The 23,565-nt window shown below is 35.4% G+C and overlaps 1 protein-coding gene across 1 annotated transcript; it reads left to right on the forward strand.

Moving 5' to 3' along the window:
- Positions 1–15,722: 15,722 nt before the first annotated feature.
- On the forward strand, positions 15,723–18,225 carry LOC133804896 (transcription factor VIP1-like). The gene is made up of 4 exons (XM_062243009.1): positions 15,723–16,314; positions 16,556–16,688; positions 17,324–17,408; positions 17,586–18,225. Exons 1-4 carry the CDS (start codon positions 15,806–15,808, stop codon positions 17,843–17,845), a joined length of 987 nt encoding a protein of 328 aa, XP_062098993.1. The 5' UTR covers positions 15,723–15,805; the 3' UTR covers positions 17,846–18,225.
- The last annotated feature ends 5,340 nt before the right edge of the window (positions 18,226–23,565 follow it).

The following is a 23,565-nucleotide window of genomic DNA, read 5'->3' on the forward strand; positions in this document are numbered from 1 at the left end:
TTATTATTTAATTCAATTAAATAATAATAATATTATGGAAAATAAAAAATTACACATCATATGATAAAATAATTTCATGCATATTATTAATATTATTATGCCTATAATAGTAATATTCAATTAAATAAATAACAACTTAACTCGAGCCGTTATTTATTCACTTGACATTATAGTTATGTCGTGATTCCACAAAATTCAAACATAAGAAGCCAAGAATTTTATTGCCATTGGAAATCATACATATCCAATATTCCATCAAAGGAAATGAAAAAAAAAATGACAAAGTTGTACAAAGTGGAAAAATTACGGAATTGCCCTTCCGAGAAAATGAATATTACAATATGCATGGTAAGCATGCATTGGTTTCCATGCATAGTGTATTTTCTATCAATTAATCATTTATTTATTTTGTTTAGCTAATTTAGAAAAGAAAAAGGAAATAATGAAAATTGGGAAATAAATAGGAAAAGGAGAGAGAGGGTGTAGGCGTGTGGGAAAGGAATAGCAATGTGAATGAGGGTTTACCTTCATTAAATGGATTTGAAGGAAAAAATCAAGGGAGGTAGAATTTGGGAAATTGCTCTTTTCCCACCTACACTTAGGGTTCAACTAATAGGCTTATAAAAAGAAAAAGGTAGGGTTTGAGGAGCTCCTAGTGGTTGCCGTGCACAGAGAGAGAAAGGAAGAGAAAGAAAGAGGGAGCTCGTGGTGAGGAGAAAGAAGAAAAGAAGAAGAGAAGAGAAGGACTTCGAATCCCCTAAGATATGAGTTTAGGTTTATGGTTTCATTTTTCCTCATCTTCTTGGTTCTAAGTTTGGTGGAATTCATGGTGATGCTAGGATTTAATTTCACAAGAGCATAGGGGAGGTATTAGCCTAGGGTTCCTACAAGGGTAAGATAGTTCTTTAGTCTCTTATGTTGATTGATATGAGAATTTGGTTTGGTTGGTCTAATGGTTTGGTGATTATGATAAGGTGTTGGAGGCTAGCAATCAAAGAGGGTGACCATAGTTATTTTTGAGTTATTTGATTTCTATCAAAGGAGGTAATGAAACCTCTATACTTATTATTGTTTTTTTTTTGTTGCTATGATCTCTTTGGATATAATATTGGTGTGTGTTTTGTTGGTTGATCGGTTATGTTCTTTTATGTTTGAAATTTATTTTCTATCTTGTAATCCATAGGAACATGAAAGGAAATATGCATGTAGATTATGTATGAGTAGTTTCTATAAAGGATTTGCTATGAAGTTTATATTCTTGTAAGTGGCTTAGGTGTGTGGGCTTTATGGTTGTTTGTGCTTGTGTATGCTTGGGCGTGTATGGGTATTTAGGCAAGCGTGAAGAAAACTTTGGGCTTACATAATGTATGAGGTTAATGAGATCTTCTGTTTTATGTTTACATGGTCATTTTTCTTTAAATTAATCTAATGATTTATGTAAAATGATGCAAGAATGTTAATAGATATATGCTAGGGCTTAAGTTTTGGTTTGACCTATTTTATGTTAATATTTTCTCTTAAATATTCTTGTAAAAATGCAAAGGCGATTTGAGATGTTTGATCATGAAGGTTCACAATTGGTGTTTGATTTTTGATGTTTATTTTAATTGATTTGTTTTAACAATTGTTTGTGCTTTGAAATAGAAACATGGATCTAGGTGGGTTTCGACCTTATGAGTATGGTAGGGTTTAGAGTGGTTTGATTTTGTTGATTAATTTGCATGCTAAATGTAATATTGTGGTGTACAAGTATATGAGAATGTTAGGGTAAATTGTTAAATTGTTAAAAGCATTGTAAGCATTGTTTAAACATGTTATGTAATTTTATGCTTGCTGTTTATTTTATTTGATGATGATGATAAATCAATGATTTTAAAATGCACAAGTGATGCCACAAAGTGGTGTTTTGATTTTATATAAACAAAGACATTTTATTTCACATGTTAATGGGGTTTTTATCAAATTAAACATATATATATTTATGTTTTGTGAAAGAAAATATGGTTTTAGTGCAATTATGTGATTTTAATTAAATAAAAAACTTGCTGAAATTTTTGAGTTATTTAGAGAAAATATCTTTTAAATAAAATAAGTAAAATATGTGTTCAAATAAAGTAAAACTTAAGCTATGTATATGATAAATGAGATTTTCCATACTTTAAATATGTATTTTCTCAATTATACTTATACAGTTTTTTTTATTTACAAAATAATTGATTAAAATTATTTCTAAAGGTGATCAAAGAATTAATTTAATAACTTTAAGTAACTACAAATTTGGTCACATTCTTTTAATTGTCATTAAATAATAAATGGGATTATTATTTTATGCAAAATTAAAGCTAATGAATTATTTTAGTAAATTAAATCTTTGTAATAAAGTTTGTGAATGACAAATTAATATGTGATTTAAAGGAATAATGAAGTAATAATCTAAGTGGCAAATTATTTTATACTTGTTGACTTTTTTTTAAAAAAATGGCTATAAAATGAACAAGTAGAATTATCAACTTGAACGTTAATTTTAATAACACTATCACGACTGCATGTTACATGCAAGTGCATTTTTACGTTCAAACGTATGCCTATTATTCAAACGTTTGATTTTTTTTTTTGTAACCATGAATGATTAATTTTTAGAATTTACATTATTCTCTATGATTTTATGTGACGTTGTTGTGTGAATAGAGTTGCAGTACAACTTGTGCCACATGTGCATGACCCATGCACACGTGGGATATGTATGATAAGCATGTGTATTCTTACGTGATTTTAAAAACAAACGTTTAATTATGATTGCAGGCTCGTTGTGACGTACCCGCACTTTACTTTTGCTTGGACCTGAGGTAAGGGAGTTAGTTAGAATTTTCTATGAATTATGTTATGAAAGGTATGAATGGTTATGTTGCAAAAGTTAAAGTGTTATGGAAAGCATATGTTATGGTAGGCCAAGTGTTATGAAAATTTTGAGTTATTACATTGTGTTATGAATTGTTGTTATGTCTGCTTGTATGTTGTATGTAAAAACAGTAGGTTGGTCGCGTACTGAACGCAACACAACAAATGAGTTACTAAGGATATGACGTAACTAATAGGGCGGACACGCCAAAGTTATTCGAGGACCTGAGTTCCTGTTTACCTCATAGAGGAGGTCTTACCAGTTTATTCTTTTGCTGGTTACCTCATGATGTGACATGGACAATAGGGGTGCCATGATCACATGATGCATGATTATGATGTATGATTATGATGTATGATTATGACTATGATTTATGAGTATGAATATGATATGTTTCGCCATGAGTTTACGATAGAGGAGGACCTGAGTTCCTGAGTTTATGAGTATGAATATGATATGTTTCGCCATGAGTTTACGATATGTTTCACATAATGAGAACCTGAGTTCATGTTTACCTCATAGAGGAGGTCTTACCAGTTTATGCTTTTGCTGGTTACCTCATGATGTGACATGGACAATAGGGGTGTCATGATCACATGATGCATGATTATGATGTATGATTATGTCTACGATTATGACTATGATTTATGAGTATGAATATGATATGTTTCGCCATGAGTTTACGATACGAATATGCTCTTCTTGTGCTTTTCTTGAATATTCATGAATTATTTTGAGCTTCCTTACTGGGCTTTTAACTCACCCGCTTACTTTCCCCTTTCAGGTAGGCAATAGGATTCTTCTTGGCACACACAGTGATGTGGGAGGTTCCGACGTCTAGGCATGTGTGATGCGGGGTGTCCTGTGAATGAATAATGATCAAGATGAGCACCAAGAATGTAACGACTAGAATTTTCTTAACTAGACCTGACTAGGACTTTCCAGGGTCCACTGGACCCTTACGGTAAACTTTGGTAAAAATCAGACGTTGAGAATTAAATAAACTTTAAGCAAACTTTAGAAAATCTTACATTAGAGTACTTTGAAATAAAGCAGTGTGTGGATGGAATCCCGTAGTTTTAAAAACAAAACGTAGTTGAATGTAACTTTAATAAACTGTCTGTGGCCATAGGGCCTTCTTGAAATAACTAGTAAACATAAAATTTATAAACCGTTACTGGACTTAGCAGAAAACTTAAGAGAACCCTGACAACCCTGTAGGTCGGTTGTTTCACAGTATGCATACTTTAGACAGAATCTCCTCCAGCTCATTGCACCGCTCCTTAAGCTTTACCCTTACCTACACACACAGAGTAATTGATGAGCTACAATGCTCAGTAAGGAAGCTAGTTATAACTTATAATTCTAATAACTAACCAACTTGGCATAACAGTAATGCACAACTAGAAATTGTAAACTAAGCAACACGTCTAGAACATTCATGTAAGTCAAAGCATTGCACAACATACTAAGAACATATAACTGAGCCATCGAGTTATCTATGGGGTCATGATCCCCGTGTAGCCTCCACAACCCAGAGAATACTCACCTCCTGTACCAAGGGGTACACTCTGCTAAAACACGATGACTTTACTGGCTTAGTGGCTAACGCCACTGTACGACTATATGGGGCCCACCCTCATAAGGTTTCCCTTGGAAAACACAAATATCTCACATATTGCATTCACGATAACTTTACTGAACTAAATACATTTAACCTCGTCAGATGGGTACTACTATGCATATTCAACCATATAATCATACATGTATATAGCAACTAGAATTTAACTGGCAGTATACAAACATGCAAACAATTCACTAAAAATCACAACAAGCTAAGTTACTCTTGGTGTATACTTCCTTATCTCTTGTCCATAGCTTTCGTGAATTATGTCCTCGTGAGTATTTCCGATCGCGTTTAAACCCTATAATCATATTGTGACAATATTCCTTAGTTTAGGCTTTACTAAGATATTATATATATTTAGGGGAATTTAAAATAAAAAAACTGAAATTCTCGATCCTGGCCCAAACCCGAGCCCTTGGGGTAAAAAGACCATAATACCCTTCTCAAAATTTTGAACTCAACTTAGAAAATTATTATTTACAATAATAATTTTATCCTAGACTACGCCCAAAATTTCAAGTCAAAACTCCAATTATTTCTTAAAATCCCAATTTTCCATACCCGAGTTCAAATCATGAGCCCCGAGCCCACTTCTTGATCTTAAGACTTAAAAGAGGTAATATTGTACATCCTAAAAGATTTTCTAAGTCCTTGAAAATATTTTGTAGGTTCTAAGCCACCAAATCCAAACGTTGGAACTAATTCCTGAACCTAGAATTTTCTTGAAGCTTAAGTAATAATTTCCAAACATTGCTCATAAATTATTAAACCATGGTATTGCTTAGATAAGTTTTCTAACCCCGACCCTCAAAAACCAGGTCTTAGACTTTGGGGTACCTATGTAACAACCCAAAATTGCTAATAGGGTTTAGCGCTTTGATTAGCGTGCTAGGAGGGCATAATTGGTTTATATATGTGTTTAATTGGTTAAATGCGTGACTATGTGGCATGCATGACTTATATGATTATGTGAATATATTATATGCATGTTTATGAGTATTAAATATGCATGTTGGCCCTTTATTGTTCATATGGGCATATCTATAATTTTGGCTCGTTGAGGGCATAAATGTGATATTATGTGATAAATTGTTGAGATCACATTATTATGTGGATATATTTGCAGTATATGGCTCGAGACGGTCCTAGTGAGAGGATTAGCGAAATAGTCACAACGGGGTTTAATACCCGGCTCGGGGGAGCTTAGAGGTATTTTGGGAATTTAGAGAATATTCTGGGATTTATTGAGTAATGAATAAGTATTTGGTAATTAGTTGAACATGATAGGATTAATTGGTAAATGGTAGGAACACTTGAGGAATTAGTGGGGAATTAGGATAAATGACTATTATGCCTTAGAAGCAATAGGAAGGGCAGTGATAACTAAGGGGTATTTTAGTCTTTGTTAGATAAAGGTTGGGCTTAGCTGAGGCTCTAGGATTGATCAGAACTCACTAGAATCATTAGAATGTCCTCAACTCTTTCTCTCTTTCCGCTTATGCGAATTCTCTCTCTCTCTTTCCTATACTTTGAAGTTGAAGGGAAATTGAAGGAGAAAGGCTTGGGTTAAGCTGGGGAAAATCTAGAATTGAAGCTGGTAGAGGGCAGAAATTTTTTGAGGATTCAAGCAACAATTGAGGTAAAGGTCTTGTCTCTGTTTCGCTAGAAATTTAGACTATTAGGTTGGAATTGGACTGAATTTTGGGCGATGAATTATTGCTGAGTTGGGATGGTAGCTTCAATAAGATTCTTGATGTTTAATGTTTAAAATATGTGATTAAGAGTCCTAGACTCATAGCTGAGCTTGGTTTTGGTTAGGGTGCTTGTTAAGGTTGAATTTTTGAGGTTTTGGCAGGGAAGAATGCTGAGAAGACACAGAAAATTTTGGGTTCACGGGGGCGCGCCACGACCCAACTCTTGGCACTGCGGCCCGCGTGTCCAGAATGCCCTGGGAGGGTTCCTGACTTGAGGGCGTGCTGCGACTCTAAGGGGCAAGTCGCAGCCCGCCTCCCCTAGCTGCAAGAGGCCGTGCTTTTGACTTAAGACGTGCTGCGACCCTCAGGGCCAGGTCGCGGCCCGCCTAGACCATTTTGGCCTAAGTTAGCTTTTAGGCTTGGGGAGGCTTGGGAATTCAAACCTCGGCGCTCGGGACGAATTCTACTTCCCAGTTTAGTAGGATCTGAGGCCCTAGAGGCTAATATTTGTTTCCTAAACATTTATTTGAAATAGGAATTGATAGTTGCCCATTGTCACTGTGACTAGGTTTATTGCTAAGGCTCAGGACTAAGAATCGTGCTTGGGACCTCTCTTAATTCTCCGCTCAGGATTCGAGGTAAGAAAAATGCACCCACGTGGTTGTGTTTGAGACTAAGGTTCCATGTATCTGTAAATATGTATTGTGTGACAGTATTGTTGTTATGTGAAATGTGAAAGTACGACCTAAGGGTGCCGGGGTTGACGATAAGTGCATTGGATGCGGCTTGACCAATGTGAGCTGGGGTCAACTAAATAAACAGAGGACTCGGCCTAAGCGAGCCGGGGTTAGCTTAATAAACAGAGGGCTCGGCCTAAGGGCGCCAACCCTAAGCGTTTAAATTACTGATTAAAATATATGCTTGAAAATACATGTTTACCATTATTTAGCTTATTGCTTATATTATGTTGAGTTACTGAATGATTTGAATTAAGATTGATTGGATGCTATGACTGTTATATGTGCTTACTGTTTATGGTTTTCTTGTTGGGCTTTGACTCACAGATGCTATGTGGTGCAGGTAAAGGAAAAGGGAAACTGGATCAACCATAAGTTAGAGAGCTCTCGGGGCGGACACTAATACAAAACTGGACTTTCCTGAAACCCAACCATAACAGTCAACTCTGTTGACTGTCGTAATTGCTTAGTAGGACTCTACGCCGACAACTAATAACTGTCACCGTTGCTTTTGACTATCGTTATTGACCTCAACACCGACAGTTAATTCGAGACCAATGCCGACAGTTAAAATGTGTCGCTATTAACCCCAACATCGACAGTTAATTTGAGACCAATGCCGACAGTTAAAATGTGTCGCTATTGACCCCAACGCCGACAGTTAATTCGAGACCAATGCCAACAGTTAAAATGTGTCGCTAATCATCCCAACACCGACAGTTAATAAAAGTCCAATGCCGACAGTCATAAAATGTCGCCAAAATTCAAATAAAAAATTATAATTAATGAATAATAAAATTTTAAAAATAAACTAAATCATGTAAATATGTATTTATTAAAAACTTTTAATAAATGAGTTATTTGAATAATTTAAATTTTTAATATTAATTAGTTAAATTTTAATAATATTAGACTTTTAATTAATAATATATATCTTATATTATAATACAAGATAAAAATTATCTCAAATAAAAAATATTATAATTTTTAAAACTAAGAATACGTGTTTTTAATTATTTTTAAACAAAAAAAATAATTTACATAAAAAAGAAATATATATTTTAATACTATATAAATATTACATAAATTATGTATTATTTTTAATAAAATAAAACTTAAAAATGGTAAAAAAGTATTATTAATTCTTTATGTTAATAAAAAAAATGGTGCACACAATTTTGGAGCAAATGAATTAATTGGAGGCAAATAAAATAATTGCTCCAAATATTTTATTATTTCACTTGCTATTCTCATTTTCTAAATCTAACATATCTCATTCTCTCTCTTAACTCTCCGTCTCCCTCACATCTATCTAAACCTATCAGACCTCAAATCTCCCTACCCAGACCCCAAATTTCCCCGAACCTCTCAGACCCCTCTAAAAAATTTTCAAACTTTCCGAGAAGAAATTCTCCAAATTTCCCAGAAATTTCCCCAAAGCCCCAAACTCCCAGCTCTCCATGCCTCTCACCGAAATCCCAAAATTCCAGTCTCTTTATTTCTCTCGCCAAATCCCCAAACCCTCTCCTCCTCTCACTCAGTGTTACCTATTTCTTACTGCTTCTCTCTTTCTCTCACTGCCTCTTTCTCTTTCTCATGGAATCCCCAGGTATGTGTATATAAATATATGTATATATAATGGGCTCGTTCGGTAACCCTTAAAAAATGGTTTTTTTAGTTTTTAATTAAAAATATGAAAATATAGTTAGGAAATACATTCGGTAATTCAATTTTATTTTTTTAATATAAAATCAAAATTAATTAAATTTTGAAAACATAATTTTGAAGCTTTTAAAAAAAATTGAAATCGTATTTTCATTTGTTCTCTTTCCTTTTTTTTCCTTGTTCTCTCTCTCCTTCGATTGGGTGCTCTCTCTCCCTCGACTCATCTCCATCGAAGTGGCAGTTGCAACCTCTGTTCTCTCTATTAAGCGTTGTCAATAAGCCCCCTCTCTATAGCTCTATCTCGCATGGCAACCCTTGAATTGTTCATCTTCTTTCGCCCCATCTTTGGTTTATCTTTTATTAGCAGTGTTATCCTTTTCTGGCTCTAATTCTTCCACAATTTTATTGTATATTTTTTCTTTTCTTGTTAAGAAATATAAAAGTTGTTGTTGGTTGTGGTTTATGGGTTTTTCTTCTTTGATTCAGATTCTCTGTTTTGAATAAGTTCTGGAAAAAAAAGTGGGGGTCTTTCATCAAAGAAAAAGAAAAAAAATATATGTATTAGAAACCTAGGGCCGGCTTTTTGACATTAGGGAGGAGTATCGTGCTGCTATTGATAACTCAAGCTCCATGGGCGTACTTGGTTAATGAAAATTAGTAGGCTTCAATATCTTGAGATAGTGTTTATCTGTTTAAGAATATTATAAATTTATTATTTTCTAAACTTTGGCTTGATCATGCTTGAAAAACTTAACATGTTGCCTCTATTTCGATTATGAATTTATATTGTGTGATGTCTCTTTGGTGATAAGGATTTCTTATTTTTGTTTATATATGTAACTCTTTTATACAATTGCCTCTTATGTGTTTGATAAAATATCACACTGAAGAGGTTGGTTATATATATGATTATATTGTGTTTAATTTGATGAATTTGGCCACAGTGTTAGGCTAGCTGCTTTCTTTCTATGGCTTGACAAAGTTGTATATTTTAACATGATTTTGACTGCTGACATTTCCCTTTTTTTTTTACCAAGAGCATTGTAGAGTCCAAGAACTTTACTTAGCTAGTTAGATAGTAGTAATAGTAATAGCTAGTAGTAGTTATAGTATGTTTATTACTGTGGATTTTGGTTCAAGCCGGGACTTAGTTGGACACTCGTAGCAACACTTGTAGATTTTATAAGTTTAACCTATAGTTTAAGAATATTAATTATAACCTAAGGTTTGATTAATATGACTGATTATGGAGATGATATTTATTATACTATAAGGTTTAGATAGACCCAATAAGATAATAACACTTGTCATATGTATGTTTAATGAGAAATTAAGTATTTTTGAGGAATAGTTTATTAAGAATAATATTTGAAAATCCTAAAGTCTGCCAGCAGCTTTGAAATCGTTAAAGGACTTAGTCAAGGTTGTTTACTCAATTCAAATTAGGCTGAAAAAGTGTAATTACGTGTATAATATTTCAGCGTATGCCAATATATTGCAGCTCTAGGGGACGATATATCGCCACACGATATGAAAAATACGTAACTTCGCACGACCACCTCGACAAGCCTCGGGAATATGAGCCCAAGCGATATATCGCCTATGGTAGGCGATATATCAGCTCTAGGGCTGTATTTTCAAATGATTTTGAAACCAAACTCATTTTAATCCTTAACCTCTTGATAAGCCAGAATCTTTTTGACCGAGTCTTCAGCCTCTGCTGAGCGATTATTCAAATGTTTTTCAATTAAAAAGCCATTATTTTATTCAAGCTAAATGAAGATCTTTTCATTCTTGAACTCTATAAATAGGACCTAGTACCCAGCCATTTCTTCATTCTTCAAGCTGAGTTCAGAGCCTACAAGCTACTAGGATTACTTTAGAGTGTTAAACACTTGGGTTGGGATTATAAGCTTTATCATTATAAGCTTATCAAACACTTGGAAGTAAGATTTATAGTGTATTTCAGTTTCGAGGTATAGTTTGGTTATAAAGCAATCAAAGGTATTCCTATTCCTAGGTCATCTCTGTATATTTCCTTAGTTTTCTTATAGTTTTTCTCTACTCAAATCCTAACTCGGTATTCTTTATTCTTGGTTAGGCATCTAAGTTCTTTGAACTTAAGGTTCTTGTTGGTAAGTATCTTCCCGATGGTTTAGTTCATTCTTTTCATCTCTTTTCTTTTAGAATACTCACTCTCTATTAATGGTTTTTAGGAGTGTTCCAAAATCCCGACCTTGTTCTCATCATCCCGGTATTTTGGTAAGGAAAATATGATAGTTCTTATGTGATATGTGCTATAAAAGTGTTATGATTATGCTATAGTATGATTTTATGTGTTATGATATATGCATGTTTTGGGGCTTATAGTTCTTATATAACAAACCCTAACACTTTTATGTTTTGGGCTTATAGTTGTTATATAGCAAACCCCAACATTTTTATGTTTTTGGGGCTTATAGTTGCTTAACTAGCAAACCTTATTGTAGTTCGAGGCTTATAGTTGCTTAGTTAGCAAACATCAATAGTTACCATGTACATGGATTAGAATTATGATATATGTGTTATAGTATATGATATATGTTCATAGTTTATGTGTATGATTATGTTTCATGCTTGTAGTAGATTTTCCTTGCTGGGCATTAGGCTCATTCCTTTAAGTTTTATATGTGCAGGAAAATAGTTATGGCGGCGGGAAGGTTCTTGGCACCTTGGGAATGTGTATTGAGGGAGAATGGAATCGGTGGGCTGCGTGAACGATTTGAGGATGAAGTTGTTTCTAGTCATTTAAAATTATGCTTTACATGTATTTTCCGCACTTTGTTTTGTAACGAATTTTAAGATTTAAAGTTATGATTATTTTAATATTTTCAAAACAATGGGATCCCATATCCTAAATGAATTTTCATGTATTTAACCTTTGCTTCAAGATCCTCGATGAGTCTTATCTCTTCATCAAAATCCCCAAAGCGAGGATCTAAATCTCTATCCTCACTTTGGGCAACGCTCTATTTGGTGACATCATCACCTGATCGGGCTTGTACATCAATTACCATTTGCAACCCTTTTCTAACAACTTCCTTCGATATGCCTTTCTCCGCCTTAGATATCGAGGTGTTGTAGCACTCCCTTTCTTCCCGCCGATTTCCCAACATGCATCCTACCCCTGCGTCGATCGGGAATTTCATGGCAAGGTGTCATATCGAGGTAACGGCTCGCAGGTCGACCAAAATTGGCCTCCCAATTACAGCTATATGCAGAAGGACAATCAACTACTATGAAAGTAGTGAGTAATGTCATGTTTGCAGGTGCGGTTCCTGCTGTAACTGAGAGCCTAATCGACCTAGTTGGGGCGAGCCCTTCACCAGAAAAACCACAAATGGTTTGGTTGCATGGCTCCAGGTCCTTGACGGACAATTTCATTCTTTCCAGTGAAGATTTGTATAAGATGTTGACTGAGCTTCCTGTGTCAACCAACACTCTCTTAACCATCATGTTGGCGATTTGAACGTCAACGACCAGTGGATCGGAGTGTGGGAATCGTACGTGCTGGGCATCAACCTCAGAGAAGGTTATTAATTCCTCCTCTGTTCGAGCCTTCTTTGGTGCTCGATCCTCCACACTCATCATCTCGATGTCCTAGCTGTGGTGTAGGGTTCAAGCGTATCGTTCCCTTGCCTTCCCACTGTCCCCTGTAAGGTGTGGGCCACCACAGATGGTGAGTAACGTGCCTGCCACAGGAGCTAGCTGTAAAGGTGGCGAGCGCTAACGTGCATACGCCTGCTCATTGCCACCTTGAGCCTCTCGCTGAGACCCTCCCATGGCTCGCACATATCTCCTTAGATGTCCCTGCTTGATCATGAACTCAATCTCGTCCTTCAACTGGTTGCACTCATTGGTGTCATGTCCGTAGTCGTTGTGAAAACAACAGAATTTTGTTGTATCTCTTTTGGAGATATCCTTCCTTATAGGTGTGGGTCGCTTATAAGGAACATTAGAGCTGGTCGCCTGATAGACCTTTGTTCGACTTTTGACAAGGGCCGTATATTTAGTGAATCTTGGCTCATATCTATTCCCCTTGGGGCATTTATTCTCAGATGCTGATGGCTCGTTGCCCACCATTTTTCCACCATTTCTGCCATTTCTGTTCCCGTTGCCCTTGGCGTTGCCATTGGGTTTATCCGACTCGTTGGCAGCCTTGGCGGGTTCTTCCTTTGGTCCCTTGTCTTTTGTAGGCGATTTCCCCTCATTGGCAATCGCGTCCTCGAGCTTGATGTACCGATCAGCTCGATCTAGAAACTCCTGGGTACTATTTACCCCATTTTCCCTCAGGCTGTTCAAGAGGGGAGAATGGTGTCTGACCCCGGTAGTTATCATCTTTCCCTCGTCGCCCACTGTTTTGGCTCCAGCTACTGCTCGCATAAAGCACTGGACATACTCCTTTAAGGGCTCTCCCTCCTTTTGGCGTATCTCGACCAGCTGGTTGGCCTCAGTGAGGTGTACGTGACCCGCATAAAATTTTCCATAAAATTCCTTCACGAACATCTCCCAAGATGCTATGCTAGCAGGAGGGAACTTAAAGAACCACTCCTGGGCGGTGTCAGATAGTTTGGCGGGGAAGATCCTGCATCGGGCATCATCTGACACCTTTTGAATATCCATTTGTATCTCAAATTTGTTGACGTGAGATAATGAGTCTCCGTACCCATCAAAGTTTGGCAGTACTGGCATTTTGAATTTACTGGGGTTTTTGCCACAGCAATCCTTTGCACAAATGGAATGCCCCTCCTCCGATCGTACTCTATGTGGGATGTTTGACTCCCGACCAGCTGTTGTACTGCCTGGTTCAGGGCATCAATTTGTGCCTAAACCGCGCCTGGGATTGCTGGGGTGACAGGTGCTGGAGGAGCGTACTCATCATGTCTCTCACGATGGTCGTTGAGTACGTCCCTCAAATCATCATCCCTGCACCTTTGTTCGCTAACCCTTAGCCGATCAAAGACGTTATTTTGTCGGGGTCGCCCCCAGTGTTATGGCTCGTCGGCCTATTTTCTCTAGGTGGGGGGTTTCTGTTTCCACCTCTTCCTTCATCCTTCCGACCAGCATTCCCCCTGCCAGAGTCGGCCTCATTATAGTCATGGCCGTCTCTAAATTGTGGCCGACTATGGCACGATCGGCTGTTCACGCTGTTTCCTCCTCAGGCTGGCATCTCTCGAGCGTCAGGGGGAGGCCTACGCTGGTCGTTGGGTCCCTATGCATTATTATGCCGTTGGGGGCCCTTGACCGCAGAGCCTGACTTGTTGATCCTTCTGTTGGCCGAAGGACGCTGCCCCTTGCTTGGTGGATTTGGCTCTTCGTCCCCTGGGCGTCTAGGGTTGTGGGGCAGTTGCCCGGCCCTATTCTGCCTCTAGCGCTGGGGATTGCCACGACTAGCTTGAGATGGCGACTGCTACTCAGGGTCCCGAATTGGGACGTCATCTTGGGCCACAGGTGGCTGCTTCGATCTTTGAGGCCTTGCTGGATGGAGCGGAGGACTTGGATTGGGAGCCCGATGAGGTGGCACACTCGGAGGCTGATCCGATTGAGATGCCGGCGCAGCCCGTCCTCGAGCCAATTGAATGGCTGCTTCAAGAGCGGTCGTGGCATCCCTCTGCCGATGATCCATGTCCGCCTGCCGCTCATTCAGCTCCTGGCGCTGACTCTCAATCTCCCTTTGCTACATCGCCAAGGTTTCCGCTGCACTCTCCTGATTGGCCTTTAGATTGGCCAACTCATCCTACAACACCCCCATTGTTGCCCTCAGCATCTCCAAATCTAATTCCTCCTCTTCGAATTCCAAATGTGGTTCATTCTCAGCCACATTTGGAGGAGGAGGTTGAGATGGCGCAGCGCTAGTAGTCTGTCCAACTTTCTTGGATGTCTTTGCCATTTGATCTTCTTAAGACCTCTTGATCAAACTCTCATTGAAAGCACCAGAATGTTGGCCCTTGATTTGGCCAACGACACGGAGTCAAAATTACGACAAGGAATGAGATGATAGTCAAGAATGGAATGAAATGGTAAAGAAATGACACAAATGATTTATAGTGGTTCGGCCCCAATGAATGGTAATGACCTACGTCCACTTAGTGTTCTTATTGATATTGAACCTTAAAATTGTGATCAAAGAAATAGGGTTCTTGAGTTTCACATGTTTTGAGATAATTACAATTTTGGTGGATAATCACACTCTATTTTTCTCTCCGAATACCAAAAATGTCTAGGGTTTTCAAACTCCAACCCCTTCCCCTGAGCCATATCATCACTATTTATAGGTTCAGGTGGGTTACATGGGCCAATGGGGCCGTAATTACAATTAATGATAGCATATCAAGATAAATAAAGGAAAATATCTCAATGTTATTATTACAAGATTGCGTATCTTAAAGGAAATAACTAATAGCATGCGACTAGATTGGTCGTATCTAATCACAAGATCTGATGGTGTAAGGAACACCTGGTCGATGGTCAAGCAGGATCTGTTCATTTGAAATCACCACGTGCTAGACACGTGTAAGGAAAGTTTGCCATGTCATTAGATGCTATTTTTGGGTAAACAATTGTATTTTTTAATTATATTTTTTAGGTTATATACATTTGCATTAATTATTAAATCGCAGTAAAAAATAAATTTAAAGTTTTATGTTTCTGTATTTTTATTATTTTATTTTTTTAATTGATTTTAAAGAGGTCGAAGCTTTGACACTCTCTTATAGGTGCTTAAAGCATGACTTTCATATTGTTTTTGTAGAAAGTGATTCAGAATTGATAGTTCATTCCATTCTTTCTACTCATTATGTTGTATGTTATTTGTTTTTGGATGGTTCTCCAACCCATATATTGCGTATTTGTAATAATATTCCTCGTGGGTTAGTCAGATATGTACTATATATAAAAAAAAAAAAGGTAGGTTGGAATAAATACCATTATTACCTATTTTCTTAAATACCACTATTAAAGATTCAAATCAACAAATAATAGATAATATACATCCTATAAATATTTGTAATATTTTGTTAAGGTTAAAAACAAACCATAAAACTTAAATACACAATTTTTATATAAAATATATATAGAAAGGAGTTATTTTCCACGATATTTGAAATTGTATTCATTCAATTGAACAACTACAAATTTCACACAGATGACGGACATGGTGATTGAACAGATGCCGGACACCCCGAAGCGTGGATCACATCACAGGCGAGCTCACTCTGATACCTCCTTCCGTTTGCCAAACCTCGACGACCTACTTCTCTTTGACCCATCCGACCTCGACCTTAGCGCCTTCCCTTCTCCCTCCCCCACCCCCGCCGCTGCCGCCCCCGTTGCCTTCGATTCCTCCGACGAGTCCTGCGGTCCAATCGGCACGCCCAGGTCTCAGCCCAGGCCCTCCGGTACCCCATCCCATAGTCGGAGCCTGTCTGTGGACTCTGACTTCTTTGAGGGTTTGGGCTTCGGTGGAGACCCGTCGAAAGAGGCGGTTGGGGAGAAGAGGGCTGGCCGTCATGGCCATAGTAACTCCATGGATGGGTTCGGTTCGGCGTCGTTTGAGTCCGACTCGGCTGCTCTTGGCGATGATGGTATTAAGAAGGCTATGGCTCCTGATAGGCTCGCCGAGCTTGCTCTGATTGACCCCAAAAGAGCCAAAAGGTTCGTTTTTTACCTTTTTTTCTTAACTGGGTCATCGTCTATCTTTGTGTTGGCACTTTTTAAACATTTATATGTGCTCTTTCTGTTTCCTCCTTATTGTATTGTCTTTAAAATAACGATCTAGTACAATTGAGCTGAAATAGGAGATCAAATTTCTAATGTTTTCCGAAGCCAATGTCAAAAGTTTGAAGTTGATGTAATGTTTAAATGGTGTGAGGTGTTATGTTGTTTCGATTTTTAGGATTCTTGCTAATAGACAATCTGCTGCGCGGTCTAAAGAGAGGAAGATTCGCTATATCAATGAGCTGGAGAGGAAGATCCAGACCCTTCAGACTGAAGCCACCACCCTCTCTGCGCAGGTTACATTGCTCCAGGTAAGATTATGACCTTGACTTTTTCTTAGTTATGGAGAATTATGAGGTGTAATCAATTATGAATGTTTGGTGCCAAGTCTATTCTTTCTCCATTCGTAAATATTTTTTGTAATATATATATTTATGGAAATCATTTTTTATATAAATTACTGTTTAATTGGTGGATATGTATTCTTCATACTCATTGATGCTTGGGGTACTTGTTTACTTGTTAGACACAACATGTGTTTACACCAATCGATCTGTTGGCTGATTTATAGAGCATCAATTACCTTACTATGTGGACATGTTTTATCAAGAAAATTACCAGTTTTCTTTTTTGATTAAGCCAATTATATGGTTGTATTTAATTAGAACCTTCTGATTCACTGCCTTTAAAAGTTATCGGTTCATTGGTTGTTTTGCTAACTAAATTAGAGATTACTGTATTCTTTGTTTAAGATATTGATTGTTTTTCTAGGACGGTATGAACCAGTGATCACTGCTTTTTTATACTAACTTTTGTACTGGGGTGTTCTTGCTCGTCACCTTAATGATTGTTAGAAGAGTAAACAAAAAACCAAATTGAAATGAACCAAAGATACGAAGATCATAGACCACACATTATTCATATTTGGTATTTTCATGTGGTGCAGAGAGATGCTACTGGGTTAACTGCTGAGAATAAGGAGCTCAAACTGCGGTTACAGGCTATGGAGCAACAAACACAACTCAGAGAGGGTATGGTTCTATTATACCACGGGAAGCATTTGGGAGCCTTGTGAAAATGGAAAATGGATATTTTCTTTTTTGTTTGTTATAGCTATTAACAATTTCAAGTTAACCAACTTCTATTCTCTGCTTTCTACTCCTTTAAGGTATGAATCCATGTTGCTATTTTCTTTTTCTCATCTACAGCTCTGAACGAAAAATTGAGGGAAGAAGTTCAGCATCTCAAGATAGCAACCGGGAAAGTTCCCTCTGTCAATGGCAATATGTTCAATCGAGGACTCGCTCCACAATTCGCCTCCCACCAGCCGGGCATACATCACTTTGGTATGCAAACTCAGCAGCAGCAGCAACAACAGCTTCAAATGCCTCAGTCATCCAACAATAACCAGAATCACAATAATGGGCAGCCTCATCTTAGCTTCTTGGACTACAATCAAAGGGTGTAGGATCAATTATTAACCCGAAAAACTTTGTGTGGCGCCATCAACAGGATAACCCAATTCAGGTAGCTTCTGTACATATAGTTAAGTATGTACTCTGCAGGTATGTATAAATTGTTGTTGTGATGACTGATTTTGCTAAGATCAGTTCTTTATAGGTATGGCTATATCAGCTATCATTATTATTTCTAGGATAGGATTTTACTCAGAACGTTGTTGTAAAGCAAAACCCTCTTTGTTGGACCAATTATGGGCAACTGGTTATTATCATTTGTAATATTTACAACTACGAGTACTCTCTTAGAGTAAACGGCTTAAGCTTAAGCTAAACAAATAAGAATCTAGTTTATAGAGGTGGTTTTTATAAAAAAAGATTGTTATATGTTTGAATTCGATGCATATTAGTGAGCTTAAATATGATTAGATGTCAATGGAGTAGTAATTACATACCATTAAACAAAAAGAGAATAATTATTGAGGTTTGTTTGGCTGTTTATTTATTTATACATAATGAGATAACGTGGAAGTTGGGTTGATGATCAAGGCCACGTGCTAGTCCATAATTATTGTAGAAAAAAATTGATTTATATGCCCAAAGCTGACATATGTAGCAAAATAATATATTACCTTCAAACCTTGATAAGTTGAAAGTGTCATCGTCATCATAAGAGTACTTACAACAGCATGTGTAAAATAGGTATGTGGCTAAAATATACCTAAGGAGTCCTAAAAGAGCAATACAGCATCTGCTGTATCTTTCAAATTTTTTTACCACTGTTCACTATTATAAACATATTATATTAATTTACTCGTATTCTCTCTCTCTCTCTCTTTAAATATATATATATATATATTAATTATGGCAAATCATGTAATCCCTCGGTATACATTAAGGGATCACATCCTTCAATCCATCCTCAGCCGTCTGATATTATTATTGTATTCATGTTGAATCCAATGGCTGAATGTGAGCAGGGTATTTGTTTTATAAAGATTGGCTATCAGCTGTGAATTTGTTGGGGAAAGTACTTTTTTTCCTCCCCAGCCATTCCAATTTCGGTTGTTGTTCCTACTTCATTTTTCGGTCTTGTTCATGGTTGGACGTGTCGTTCTTTGTTGGATGTATTGTTCTTTGGACCCTATCAGGTGATTGCCTTATTTTTTTTGCTCAATTACTGTAGCTTTAAGGAATAGAGGAGATATTTAAATGAAATGGGTTTTTCAAGAATAGAAGGGGGATTTGAATTACGATAACTTTGTTGGATTGTACATTTACTTCAACAAAGGTACATTATGTTATATTTTCATCAAAATAATTAGTACAATTCACTACATCAATGGAAAAAAACTAAATCTCAACCCTCCTCACATTTCCTTCAACAAACTATGAACATTATGATATCTTTTCATCAAAATAATTAGTACAATGCACTACATCTAAACTTATATCCACAATGCTATAAGAAAAATAAAACAAAAACAAGTAAATGCAGAAGAAGAAAACGATGAGTGAGAACAATATTCAAACTTGCATAGGCAGGGGAGTGTTTATACGAGTACAATACACCATACAAAAGAACCATGTACAACTACATTAAAGAACTCTCTCGTCATCTTTTCTAAGTTCATAAAACTTATTTTTCCAAGTTGCATCCTAATTATTCTTTGTTAACAGCAAAATAAAAGGAAATATTCATATACAAATCATCGAATTTACAAAATAAAGTTCCACGTGTTAGAATGTGGTTTAGAAGTAGAATGGAGTATATGGTAAGAAGTATAGGGTTCCACCTCAAAACCAATTAGTGATGAGTGGAGTAATCCATGCTCTTCTAAATGGTATGATAATCTATCTCACACACTTTCCATGTGGAACCGAATCACAAGTAACTATTTTGAATGAGGTACATAGTAAGAAACGGTTCCATCTCAAAACGAATTGGTGATGAATGGAGTAACACATGCTCTTATAAATGGTATGATAATCTCAAACACTTTCCATGTGGGATTCTATTATCTAACACTCGGAAGTAAATATAACATAAATTCATTACTAACCAAGATTCTCCTATATTTCTTCAACTTGACCTAACACCATCGCCTTCAAGCCAAGTGAAGAAGCAATCATGAAGCATGCCACCCGTATATGTCACACCTATCATAATACTCGTATACCCTTACTCCAATCAACTATAGAAGAAGAAAATTACACCTTCTTTGATACACACTGAATAATCTCTCACGAACTCAGTTCAGTTCTTACTCCTAATTACAAATACATCACATAATCTATTAAATGTGAAAAAAGTCTCACACTCTCTCACGTTTGGGCCTGAAAGTGTGGACATTATGAATGACCTTAGATACAGTAGAATCGAACGTGAATATTTGATAGAATACCACAAGGTTGACTCAGGAAATTTGTGGGAATATAGGATATCACAAGGCTAGTCGGGAAATTTATGGTTATACACGTCGTCCGAAACATGTCATAGAATCCGACATACATTAAAAATGCCCCAAACCGAGGTCAACAGTGGAGTGCAGCGGAATTCGAACTTGGCTCTGATACCATTTAAGATAGAACCACAATCCTAGTCCTAGTGGCCTTTCCCCCTTTAAATTGTAATATGGTATCAAAACCAGGTTCAACTTCTGCTGCACTCCACTCTTGACCTTAGTTTGTGACATTTTCAATGTATGTCGATTCGTGTTGAATTCAATGACCTATTTTGGACAACATGTATACCCACAAATTTCTCGACCAGTCTTGTGATGTCCTATATTCCCACAAATTTCCTGAGTCGACCTTATGGCATTCTATCAAATATTCACATTCGGTCATATTGTATCTAAGGTCATCCATAATGTCCACACTTTCAGACCCAAACGTACGGGGGGCGTATTAAATGTGAAAAAAAGTCTCACAAAATACAATGTGCTTCCTAAAGGATACAATTCAGTAAAGCATGGAATTTACAATATTGCGTATCTGGTATCAAATTAAAAAGAAATCAATTGATGCAATAGAATATTTGTTGTCTTATATGAATGATGTAATCCCTACTGATGGACTACATAACTCCCCATTGAATATATATATATATATATAATTTACATTGTTTATAGTAGTAACTCTAAAGCATATATGATAAGAGACCCACTGCTATTCATTCATTAATTATACATATAGGATATTTGTAGCGAAAATACTTAAATTTTACAAATTATGACACTTAAATACCTAATTTTTTTTTTTCTGTTAAAATACATTCCATTACACTTTTTTTGGCACTCTTATCTAACAGGTAAGTGCCTACGTGACAACTTCTGATTGATTCATGTTATTTATTATTGAATTTTTATTCAAATATTCATTTGAATATTTAAAAATTAAACACAAATCATTAAGAATGGTGAAGAAGATGAAGAATCGGGAAAGAGAGAGAGAATAACGATTGTTTTTAAGAAAAAAATTAGTTTATATTTGTATTTAGTTTAAGTTTAAAATTCAAATCATATTTTAATTTATTTAATTTTGTTTTAAGATTTAATTTAATTTATATATATATTTTTAAAATTTTAATTATATAAAATTTAATTTTTAATATATTATTTAAAATTTAAATAAAAATTATTTGTTTGGAGCAATCAGAAGTTGACATGTATGTACTGACCTGACAATTAACGGTAAGGTACCTACGAGTGCCAAGAAAGAAGAAAGGCTAACGGAATGTATTTTAACAACCAAAAAAATGATTAGGTATTTAAGTGTCATAATTTGTCAAACTTAGGTATTTTCGCCACAAATATTCTTTTATATTTATATATATATATGTATATACTAGATACAAGCAACGTGCAATATGCACGTTTGCTTAGTTTTATTTATAGAATTTATTAATTATTTTTATTAAATTTATATTAATGTCATATAAATTTCAAATAAATATCCTATTTTAATTAAATAATTTATTTATTTTTGTTTAAGTTTATGTTTGTTCTAGTTTTTGAATTTGGAAGTGATAACAAGAGATTATATATTATATGTTTAATATAATATTAAATATTATATGTATATTTTAAATCTGAGTTTCTTGCTAGTTTTTTTTTTTAAATAATTTGTTACTAATTGATAGTAGATTATATTATATGTTTAATATGATATTATTTTAATAAATGAATTTACGTTTAATTAAATTTTATTTAAGTTATAAAACGTATCATTTTATTATTTGTAAATATTTATCATTGTAAAATATCTAAAATATATCATATTTTAATTTGTTTAATTATTTATTATTTTTTAAATAATTATCATTGTAAAATATCTCAAAAATATCTTAATTTAATTTGTTTAATTGTTTATTATTTTTAAATAATTATCATTGTAAAATATCTTATTTTATTTTTTTAATTATTTATTTTATTTGATTTTACTTTAAGTATTTACAAACTACTGTTAAATATAAGAATATTCTTTTAATATAAGAATATTCCGTTAAAGTTAACATTAAAAAAAATTAAAAACCGTTAAAACCAAGAATTTTCGTTATCTATACACTTATTATATAGAAGAAATATACTAGATACAAGTAACGTGCAATATCATCGTTTGCTTAATTTTATTTATATAATTTATTAATTATTTTTATTAAATTTATATTAATGTCATATATATTTCAAATAAATATCCTATTTTAATTAAATAATTTATTTATTTTTATTACACCCAGATTTCGAGATTAGAGATTATGGCCTCGAAATACTGGATTCATCAGATATGAGCTCGAAATATATGAAACACATTGCATGGTCTAGTTGTAAAACCTCCGAAGTAATATGGCAATTTCGAAGACGTAATCTCGGGATTCTTTCTAGGCTCAAAATGGCATAACATCGGGATACATTCGTTATCGAGTGCCTTTGGATTGAACAGCCCAAGCTTAAGAAGTGCAAGCTCGAATGTGATAGCCTCGATAGTATTTATCTGCTCCAAGCAGGTCTTGGAGTAAGATGACAAGTTCATGACAAGTTCGTAAGTTTTGACAGTCACGAGGCCGGTCGCTGATCTCGAAGATTCAATGAGTCACCTAAGAAAGCCCGTTGTGTATGTGTGAACATATTTATTGTTGTAAAACCCCAACATTAAGGGGATATTATTTAGTTTGTTATTCATTCTCGGGTCTTCATGGGACGCTTCCTTGTATATAGAAGATATAGCATTTAATGTCATTATTTTAAATTGATATACAGAATATCTTCCCGAAATATGTGGGAACGGACTCTGTAACCTTCCCTATAAATAGAGAAGGAATGACCATTTGTAAGGAGAGAATTGAAAATCTTGAGAGAAAACTCTGGGTAATTCATCTTTGAAGAATTTCCAAAAAAACTCTGAATCTTAATAATACAGACTCGTGGACTAGGCAGATTTAACTGCTGAACCACGTAAAAATCTCATTGTTCCTCTTTACTATTCGTTCGCACCGTAGTTTATATTGTTTAATTGCTCTGCGATTTAAGTTGACGAAAAACGGCGTCAACAATTTTTGTTTAAGTTTATGTTTGTTCTACTACTTTGAATTTGGGAATGACAATAAGAGATTATATATATTATATGTTTAATATAATATTAAATATTATATGTGGATTTTAAATTTAAGTTTCTTTCTATTTTAAAAAAAAAATTTGTTGCTAATTGACAATAGATTATATTATATGTT

This window comes from Humulus lupulus, chromosome X, assembly GCF_963169125.1.
Source record: "Humulus lupulus chromosome X, drHumLupu1.1, whole genome shotgun sequence".
NCBI lineage: Eukaryota > Viridiplantae > Streptophyta > Magnoliopsida > Rosales > Cannabaceae > Humulus > Humulus lupulus.